This window comes from Cyprinodon tularosa, unplaced genomic scaffold, assembly GCF_016077235.1.
Source record: "Cyprinodon tularosa strain WSP-4 unplaced genomic scaffold, ASM1607723v1 ctg852, whole genome shotgun sequence".
In the NCBI taxonomy this organism is placed as follows: domain Eukaryota; kingdom Metazoa; phylum Chordata; class Actinopteri; order Cyprinodontiformes; family Cyprinodontidae; genus Cyprinodon; species Cyprinodon tularosa.
Genome location: NW_024039621.1, coordinates 1 through 10816, shown reverse-complemented (window position 1 = coordinate 10816; position 10816 = coordinate 1). Strand labels below are relative to the sequence as shown.

The window sequence follows — 10816 nt, the reverse complement described above, 5'->3', positions numbered from 1 at the left end:
TATATATATATATATATATATATATTTGTTGCAGCTGCCGTCAGTCCAGTGAATAGGTGGGCTGGTGCAAAAAAACAAACTGGGTATGATCCTGGCATGTCCTCGTGTTTTAGCACTAAGGTTGCATTAAAAACGCAGACTGGATCCTGATCAGCATGGTATATTTATACATGTAAATAAATGGAATGGAGTTGAGTTTAATGTCCATAATGTTTTTGCGTTTGATTTTCTGAAAATTAAACGCAAAAAATATATATATATATATATATATATTGCCATCCCATATGTTGCTGGAGTCTCTGAGAAACTCAGGAGGATTTTCTCCAAAAAAAAAAGAAAATCCCAGTACATGTCAAAGCAAGCAAGACCCTTGAACAGAGACTAGTGCATCCTAAAGACAAAACTCCCAGAACTAGGATGAGCGGAGTGGTGTATGCAGCTCAGTTAAGTGAAGAATGCTCTGATCTTTATATTGGAGAAACCAAACAATATCTCCACAGAAGCATGACTCAACACAGACGAGCTACCTCCTCCAGACAAGACTCTGCTGTCCACTTACACCTTAAGAACAAGGGACCCTCATTTGAGGACCAGAATGTTTACATTTTGGACAAAGAAGACAGGTAGTTTGAAAGGGGTGTGTAGGAAGCCATTTATGTTAAGAAAGAAAAAACAACCTTAAACAGGGGGAGGGACTCAGGTTTCAGCTTTCAAAATCCTACAATTCAGCGATTGAGTTGATTCTTTCCCGGTATCATCTGAACCCCCCACCCGCATGCAGGGAACAAAACATCTTGCCTGGGCAGCCAAGCTTACAATTGCCACTAACGACCCCCCTTTCAGAGGCATAGCCCACTATTGGGTATTGCAGGCTAACAAAGAACCCAAAATGACTCACCATTCCTAAGGGACAGACCCATTCTTCTGGTTCAATTTTCATGTTTTCTGAGCCAGAACAAGTTCTCATATATAAAGCTTTGAACTCAACACTAATTTTTTGATATTTTGAATTGAAAAATCTTGCTGGATGGGAAGCAGAATGTCTTTAAACTTGGAAACCAAATCCAGTGGATTGGTTTTTAACTTTTTTGGAATGACTATGACCATGATGACTGAGAATCTTCTCTATCACTTATGTTGTAAAAGAATCATTGGTTTGAGTTTTAAAAAAGCTTAATCTTCTGATATGTCAAAAATAAATAACACTTTATGAATCTCTCTCATCTTTTGTAGGATTTGGAAGCTGGAAACTAATGAACAAAAGCACCAACAGTTGAGGTAGACAGTTGAACTGTTGAACATTGAGCAGAAACAGTCATTGAGATCATGGTCTGATCTGATACCAATGTTTATAGTCTATAAGTTTTGCTTTAATTTATACTGAGCTGCTTCTTCTTTTATAACACAGATCTCATCTAAAAGACAAGGAAAAGGAAACTGAAGCAATTCAACAAAAGTACATTAGACTTTGATGTTTCTTTTTTCTTCTAGTTTTGTAATGACTGTGATCTGATGGGGCATTTTTAAGATAAATGCATCTGTGTTGCTTTTATACAGAATTAATGAAATGGATAGACAACTTCAAGCGGCAAGGTAAAACATAAAATATTTATTTATCTACTTATTCGTTTTTTGTTTTTTTATGCTGAGCTCTTTTATTTGTCAATTTTGCTTTATAGCTATTCTCTAGCAGAAAAGGAGAAACAGATTGAAGGCCTTCAGAGAAGGTACTTCAATCCATTATTATTAAAAATTAATTATCCTTTCCTGTAATTAGATAGATCAAAAGTTTCAGTGAATTTAAAGAAGCATCAGTTACTTTTTTTTTCCTCCTAAAAAATAATGTTACAATTTATCTAAACCTACTCTCAATGTTAATGGTTTTTTTCCCTTGACAGATTGACTTTAAAAGAGCAGAAGGAAACTGAAGCCTTGCAACAAAGGTACTTTGTTTTTCACAAATTCAAATATCAATGAAAAAATCTAAATGGTTGATATCAGAAAAAGTTCTTTAGATTCTAAAAGTCAACTGTAAAATTATATTGAATTTTCTTACTGTGCTGGCTAAAGTGCTTGACAGTGTAAAAAAATAAGAACAGAACACATTAAAAAATGAAAACTATAGACTCAAAATTCCGTAAAAATTCAAAAAATATCCACTGGACTTGGTTTCCAAGATTTGAAGACGTTTCGCCACCTCTCCAGGAAGCTTTCTCAATTCAAATGTCTGGACCCGCAGTGAGTTTGAGTCTTATATGGACAAGGCCTTGTATTGCTTGGAAACATGCAAATGGTAACCGATGAATGGGTCGTTTAGTTCCATCGTTAGCCTGTAATATCTGACCCTGTCTATGATTCTAGGGGTCGGTCGTTAAAGGGGGGATTGCCATTATTTTGTTTTGAATATTAACATCAGTTCAAGTAAATTTTACAGGATTTTTGATTTTGGATTAACAACTAAATGTAAATGTTCATCAATGAATTTAGCAGAATAATCAAGATCGACTAACTGATCTGACTGAGGCCAAAGTTTGTTCAATCTATCAGTCTTGCTTTAATGAGTGTTTGTTTTTATTTTTTATTTTGTTTGTTTTTTTTACCACAGATCATCTCTAAATTACATGGAAAGGGAAAATGAGGAACTCAAACGAAGGTAGGTAACATTCATTAATTCTAACATGTCACAGTTTTCCTAATTTGGGGATTCAGAGAAATGTTGCTGCTTTAGTATAAAAAAAAAAAAAAAACTTGATGACCAACATATATATTTTCATATTTGAGAAACTATAAATGGAAATAGAATTATGATCTCTGACATATTCTTATCAAATCTACATACAAAGTTTTGCTAAAAGTCCTTTTTGTTTTCATTTTTGCAAAAAGTATGAAGCTACAGTTTTAGTGTTTGTGGCTGTTATTAATAAAGAACAACTTAAAACTTAAAGGATGAAAAACAAAAAACTATTTTTGAAATTATATGTAAATACTCAAACTGGAGATGAAAGATGAAACTTTTAAACAAAGAACAAAGAAGACTTAAATTTTTGATTTTTCTACTTGGAATATTGAAATGTATAAGGGCATGCCAAAAAAATCTAAATAAAGGCTAAATTAAATTTTAAATACTGCTGTATTTTCATAGGATCAATTCATTGTTGTAGAAAAAAAATCTCTTTCAACTGTTTCTTAATCTTTTTATTTTTAGTAATATATTTTTTGTTGAAGTGATTTAGCATATTGCTTGTTTTGTACAAAAAATGGCTTTTAATAAATGTATTGTGGAGTATTTTCATAAATTTTCTTGAATGACCCTCCCTCTCCAATTAAAAAAAAAGCACATGTACAACGCTGTACCTGCTCCTGAGAGGGAACGTTTATTAAACGCTTGTGAGAACTTGCACAAGTTCATTTTTCCTTGTGCACGCTCTGTTTAAAAGTTGCTGCTCTCATGGATCTTACAGGCTTACTGTGCCCGATTGTCCGCCCTAACTGTAATTTACACTATGCTGTTGTTTCTAAACAGAATAAAAGATGCAGAAGGGAACTATCAAAGGATTAGGTAAACATCTTTCTTTGTTTCTTTCATTCTTATTCCCTTTCTAGCTTTTATTTGAGGCTGGTTTTATTCTGTAAATTTTACTTCTCAGATCTGCTTTAGAAGAAAAGCAACGAGAAAATGAAGCCTTAGAGAGAAGGTACATCTACATTTTAATGTGAAAAAAAACTTTTTTTGTATAAAAGTTTATTATATTGTAAAAAACTATTTCCAAACATTATTCTAAACCTGCACCTAATTAACTTATGATATCAAAGTGTGTCTAAATCTATCTTGAAAAAAAGCCCACATAAACATGATCATGCTTTATTATGTCAGGTCTATTGATGAGTTCTTCCTATATTCCTCTCCTTTAATGAATGTGTTTCAGTTCAATGCATCCAGATTAAAATGTCTCTGTTACTTTCTCACAGCATAAATGAGATGAATCTAAAAGTTCAAAGGACAAGGTAAATTTTTGTGTCTTTTCTTAATTTTGCTTATATTATAAATCACACCTAATCAGTCATCGTATAAACATAAATCTTTGAAACTCTGTGTTACTTTTATCTGGTCCAAATTATCTACACAACATAAGATAATAGTTCTGTTACATATTCTATGTTTCTTGATGATTAACTGTTGGTTGTTTTTCCCACAGATCTGAACTTTACACTACGAAGGATGAAAAAGAAAAACTTATTCAAAGGTACAGTACACTACAGAACAGGTTATCAAACGTTGAATTTTAATTTTTATTCTTTTTTATTTTCTACATTTGGCATTTCCAACAAAGAGACATTACTGTGTCTGTTAATTCCTATGAATATATCTAATGTTATGTTGATGTTTTTTTTTTTTCAAACTTAACAGTATTTATTTTATCTTTTTAAAGAATTCAACATTTTGAAGCTCTGAATAAACAGCAGCACTATAAAGCAGAGTAAGTGTTTTTTTAGTATGTTTTATTTTTTTTTAGTTTGGAACCCGAATCTTTATTTCCAAATGATTTAGAAGATATGCCATAAGAAAAATTTGTTATTGCATGTCACATTTAATTTGTTTATCAAGTTTTTTGTACTAAATAAGGAACTTTCCATTAATTAATATTGTTACCAATACCAATCTCAATCTATCCAATTAGAGTCAAGGACAGTTCCATTGATTGCTGTCCTTCTACCAGATGGATAAACTAAAATGATAAATTATAAGCTTTAAGATGCCAGCATAACAACAAATGTCTTTATCTTCTGCAGTTTGGTTTACTCCACACATGCATAAAGACAACATAAAGCCACCTCCTGCTTTTTTCCCATCTGCACTTTCTTCATTTAAAGTTTTTATTTCATTTTCAACTTGAGGACAGATTAACACATAACCAAATACACTGCCTGGCCAAAAAAAAGTCGCCACCAAAAAAAAAGGTCACCCACTCTAATACTTTGTTGGACCGCCTATAGCTTTGATTACGGCACACGTTCGCTGTGGCATTGTTTCGATAAGCCTCTGCAATGTAAAAAGATTTTTTTCCATCCAGTGTTGCATTCATTTTTCACCAAGATTTTGCATTGATGATGGTAGAGTTTGACCGCTGCACAAAGCCCTCTCTAGCACATCCCAAAGATTCTCAATGGGGTTGAGGTCTGGACTCTGTGGTGGCCAATCCATGTGTAAAAATGATGTGTCATGCTCCCTGAACCAGTATTTCACAATTTGAGCCCGATGAATCCTGGCATTGTCATCTTGGAATATGCCCGTGCCATCAGGGAAGAAAAATTCCATTGATGGAATAACCTGGACATTCAGTATATTCAGGTAGTCAGTTGACCTCATTCTTTGAGCACATACTGTTGCTGAATCTAGACCTGACCAACTGCAGCAACCCCAGATCATAACACCGCCCCCACAGGCTTGTACAGTAGGCGCTAGGCATGGTGGGTGCATCACTTCACCTGCCTCTCTTCTTACCCTCATTCGCCCATCACTCTGGAACAGGGTAAATCTGGACTCATCAGACCACATGACCTTCTTCCATTGCTCCACAGTCCAATCTTTATGCTCTCTAGCAAATTGAAGCCTTTTTTCCTGGTTAGCCTCACTGATTAGTGGTTTTCTTATGGCTACACAGCTGTTCAGTCCCAATCCCTTGAGTTCCCTTCGCATTGTGCGTGTGGGAATGCTCTTACTTTCAGTATTAAACATAGCCCTGAGTGATCGCCGATCACAATCATTCAGGATTTTTTCCGGCCAAAATTCTTCCTTGAAGATGATGGGTCCCCACTCTCCTTCCAGTCTTTAATAATGCGTTTGACAGTTCTTAACCCAATTTTAGTAGTTTCTGCAATCTCTTTAGATGTTTTCTCTGCTTGATGCATACCAATGATTTGACCCTTATCAAACAGACTAACATCTTTTCCACGACCACGGGATGTGTCTTTCGACATGGTTGTTTCGGAAATGAGAAGCAAGTCATTGCACCAGTTGGAGTTAAATAACTTGTTGCCAGCTGAAAGATAATCGCCCATGCAGTAATTATCCAATAGGAGGCTCATACTTATTTGTGTCATGATGTAACAAAGTTTTGACCCAAAAATGCAGAAAAACCGAACAGAGAGTCCATGGAAAAGGTTTAAGGGTTTTATTGAAGAAGTAAAACTGGAGGAGAAGTGTTACTCTGAACACTGCTCAACTGGAACTGTAAAGTGAGGGGAAGACAAAGCGGTTAGTTCAGGCTCAGTGGGGAATCTGACTTGTGAAACTTGGGGAAGAGGTTTTGGTTGCCGACTCACGTTTCCAGTGAAGTTGTTGTATCCTTGACTCCTGTCTGTGTGCTGTGTTTCCAGTGTTTGTCTGATTCGGTGGAGGGCGGAACAGGTTTTACCCAGAATGCGGTTGATAGTTGGAGAACGGAGCTCAGTTGATCCTTCCAGGATGTAAAGGTCCGAGAGATCCAGTTAGCAGGACAACTTCCTGCCAAGAGGCAAAGAGAAAAACAAAGTTAAAGTCAGGTTGACAAAAACTCAGCTTGACTCAGCAAACACAGCTTGGCTAGAGTACCCTAAACTGACAAACACTCTGGCGTCGAAGTAGTGGCAGTCAGCAGCTTAAGAACATTCTTTTTAACGAGGAAACCATCCGCAGGTGTGTGAGGAGGCAGACCAGAACCAGGCGCCTCCTGGTGGATGAAGGGAGACAAACACAGAAACACAAACACAAAGACAGGCAGTGTATTTTACATAAGCAACTGCTTTCAGATTTAATTAATCAGTCTGAAAGTAAATTACCTTCAGCTCTCTAAATATTTATAATTTGTTCTCTATTTAAAATCCATGCCAGAGTTTTAAAAGTAGAGGAGAATTGAAGTTGACTGAATACAGAGTATAGAAGCCTTAGCTTCTCGTCAGAAGGGATTTGGACTCTGTTCATCCTTGATTTTAGAAAAAAACATTTTATATAAACAGATAATTAAATCAGAGCTGATGTACTAAAAGCTAAGGTTTTCAACCTGCCTGAGATAAAGGCAAAAGAAACAATATATTCAAATGTCAGCAAAACAATTCAATGGAAATGTTCTGTGGTAACTTTATTAGTAATAAATGTGGTGATTCAGTATCTAATGTGACTGAGCTCAGGGCTTGTTCAGTATAAATGTCTGGTATTATTTAATGTTATATTTTTATGGTGTTTATTTTACAGATCTGCTCTGAAAGAAAAGATAAAGGAAAATGAAGATCTCAAACAAAGGTTTGAAAACAGTCTGAAATGTTCAGTGGATAAACAGACAGTGGTCTGGATTGTTACTGTTTGTCAAGGTTATTTTATATCAAGTTACTGACTTACTAAATTTAATCATAAATATATGTGATATAAGTGTTTGCATAAAATAAGTCAGTTGTGTGTTGCCAAATACGGAATTGTAATCCTTTGTTTATCAGCTTGTTGTGTTTCATGTCCATAAATGCAATCACCTTTTATACAAACTAAAACAACTAATTAGTGACATCAAATCTTTCATGCTTTTCAATCTTTTCAAGGATCCAAGAGATGGTTACCCAACAGAAGCAACACCATTCAAGGTAAATAATTGCTTTGTATATCTTTTTTATTCATGTTTATGGCAGGTCATTTTTATTAAAGATCCAACAGTTAATTGATCAGAAAAGATAAAAGAGATCTACTGACAGATCTGACTGAAACTAGTGTCAGCTCAGTCTATAAGTGCTGCAATAATTTAATGAGAGATGCTCATTTTATTCCACAGACCTTCTCTGAAATTCAAGGAACAGGAAAGTGAAGCACTCAAACAAAAGTATGTTACATTCAGTGATGTGAAACATGAAATGAAAATGTTCTTCATTTCAGGAATTAGAAAATGTATTTCATGTGCTTTGTGTCAAAAGCTCCTTGATAACCAAGACATTTATATATCGACTTATTTAAAAACATATGAATGTATAAAGAAACTATAAACTCAAAACTACTTTTTAACTGATTTTTCCACTCAGTTTAAGGAAGGTTTAATGCAGCTGCTACAACAAATAGCTCTATATTATCTGATGTACTACATAAATTGATCAAATGAATTTGAAGTTCTGCAAATAATTTAATGCTATTTATTCCAAACTGAGCCTTAAGTGAACACATTTTTACTTTCGTAACGTAAATTATAATATCATGTAATCACTCTTAAGTTGAGTGGCTGAAAAAGCCATGATGCAGCCAATAGGAAGAACTATGTAGTTGCATTTCAGAGAAAGATCACTAAAGCAGGACAGCCATCCACTGATACTGTAGATAATGAAAATGGAAGATTGAGGTTTCGTTTTTTCACCCCTTATCTTGGTTTGTTTATAATTTTTCCACCTGTGGTAGACTTTGAAAAAAAAATACTTGTTAACTATGCAACTTTCTCAAAGCTAAGTCACCAAAAAAAAAAAAAAAAAAAAACAATTCTACAAAAAAAAGAAAAAAATCTATATTTGTGAATTTCATTAGAGCTTCTTATAGCTCTAATGAGCTGAGTAATAATTGTCATATGTATGATCAGGTCCAGTTGTGCACAGATAGCTGTATCTGTATTTATTAACCAGCTCCTCCAGCTTATTTAACAATCGTTAGACTATACTCAGTTGTATCCTACAATAATATTTGATATTGTTTGTTATCTATGTGTGATCTAATTGATCAAATGTGTATAACTGTGTCTCTGCTAATTTAAAAAAAGGATGCATGAGATGGAAGCACAGCTTCAAAGAACAAGGTAACTATATTTGTTTTTTGTAATTCATTTGAAAAGCTGTTACATCTTAAATGTTATATCAATACTATAACTGAAGATGTCAAGAATACATTTATAAATGCAATCAACCTCATTCACCTTAATTCTATCAATGTATCTTTCAGTAAGTTTTAAACTATATATGACAAATATTGGGTTGACACTGTATAAACAATATTAAATGCTATTTTAAATTCACATCTAATATCGACTGCAGACAATTTACATGTAAAAGATCTAATTTATATATCAAATACGCTTCTAATTATCTCAAATGGAAATCAGTTAATTTTAGAGAAATCAAAAGATAACGTTTCTGTAAAATGACAAAAGAAGTAAGATTTGGCAGATAACACAATGTAATATATATATAATATCTTAGGAAGCTCAGCCAAATGCACTGGATTATTGATTTTGCAGCATTCTGGGCCTCAAGTTTTCATTTTTAAACTTAACCAGACCATACTGTTTTATTTCTATTTAAATGAAGGTCCAAGTAACAATGTTGATTTCAGTTTAGGTCACGCTATAGATGCTATCAATAGTTTTAGTAGGTGTTAGGAAATTTTTAACAAAAGATTTTCAAAGGCAGGTGTGATGGTCAAAATCTTTAAAACAACAAGTTTTGACATTTTAACTTTTTATAACTGTGGTCATTTGAAAAATGACCACAGCGTGTGTTTAGATCTTTGAAAAAATACATTAAAATAGATAATATTGTGTTACAAGTGATCGATTTTATTGCACAGGTCTGCTCTAAAAGAAAAAGATGAAGAACTAAAATCCTTTAAAGACAGGTAAAGTACAAGTTTCCTTCTACTTCTTCCATAGTTTGACTGTCAGTTAAAAATGACTTCCTCACCACAAAAATGTCATGTTAATTGATTTGTTAGACTTTTATATATATAACAGTTTTTGTGCTTTTTACAGAGTGGCAGGGGATGTTGCTCTGTCAATCAAAACAGGGAAAACCATGAGCCTTAACAACCCAGTAAATAAGACCAGGTTAAAGGAGATGTATGACTCCCTGAGATGTGACTGGCCAAAAATAAAAAACAGCTTAAAGTCAAACCAGACACATCCAGACTCTGCCAAAGAGCTAATTCAGGTACAGATCTGTTTTCATTAAATCCAAAATATAGATTTATAATATCTACAGCAAACTGCTTCCTCCTTTTTGTTCCAACTTGTCTCATTTTCTCTCCCAATACCAGAAAAAGTTCAGAGAGGCTAAAGAGGAAATGATACAAAGGAAAATTTTGGTAGATAAAGTATATGAAACAAATGTGAAAAATGCTCCAGGGGCACCACAAAAGGTAATGAATCGTTCTTTAAATCCATCTTTTTGTTCCTGCTGCGTCTGAACTGAGCTTTGTTCTCTTAGGTTGATCAGTACCGACAGTTAACCATCCAGAACCTGCAGCTGACTCTCTACAATGAGAGACAAGGTGCTTCTTTACAGGTGAGTTTCACACCAAACGCAGACTTTTATCTACTGTTCATGGGTTACTACTTTTTCATTCCAAATAAAAAAAAATAAATGTGTTTAATTACTCATTTTCCACAGAGAACCTTTCCTGGAGGAAATCCTCAGGAGGTGTTGGAGTATTTGGGCTCTGAATGTTATTGGCTTGGCTGCCTGATGGCTTTGAGCAACCCCCCTCTGCGGCCTGATTGGGAGAATCATCCTCCGTCAATGGATAAATGGGACTTACTCCCACGAAATATCACAACCGTCTCTTTAAATGAGTGAAAGGAAACTGATCAACAATAAAGTTACAGAAATATCTGTCCAACATGTTAATACAGGAGGGCATGCCCTGCTAAGTCAATAACTCTGTGCTCAGTTGGTTTTCCTTTGATTTCCTTTGAACTTAATTTGTTTACAATGTTCTATTTATAAACTAAACAAATTAAGTTGGATTAACTTGATTAAATCACTTGTAACCAATTAAAGCAAATAAGTTAATTTGGAGTGACATTATTTTTACTAGTAAGACTTA

The 10816-nt window shown here is 34.2% G+C and overlaps 1 protein-coding gene and 2 long non-coding RNA genes across 3 annotated transcripts; all 3 read left to right on the top strand.

The window, feature by feature from the left end:
* The first annotated feature begins 3475 nt into the window (after positions 1–3475).
* LOC119775150 lies at positions 3476–4005 on the top strand. The gene is made up of 3 exons (XR_005279620.1): positions 3476–3559; positions 3648–3695; positions 3970–4005. It is a non-coding gene; the product is annotated as an uncharacterized LOC119775150 (long non-coding RNA).
* Positions 4006–4426: 421 nt separating this feature from the next.
* Positions 4427–7607, top strand: LOC119775149. The gene is made up of 3 exons (XR_005279619.1): positions 4427–4478; positions 7232–7279; positions 7570–7607. It is a non-coding gene; the product is annotated as an uncharacterized LOC119775149 (long non-coding RNA).
* Positions 7608–7800: 193 nt separating this feature from the next.
* On the top strand, positions 7801–10810 carry LOC119775154. The gene is made up of 7 exons (XM_038273056.1): positions 7801–7844; positions 8760–8795; positions 9563–9610; positions 9744–9921; positions 10028–10129; positions 10198–10275; positions 10381–10810. The coding sequence occupies exons 2-7, from the start codon at positions 8761–8763 to the stop codon at positions 10564–10566; spliced, it is 627 nt and encodes a 208-aa protein (XP_038128984.1). The 5' UTR covers positions 7801–7844; position 8760; the 3' UTR covers positions 10567–10810.
* The last annotated feature ends 6 nt before the right edge of the window (positions 10811–10816 follow it).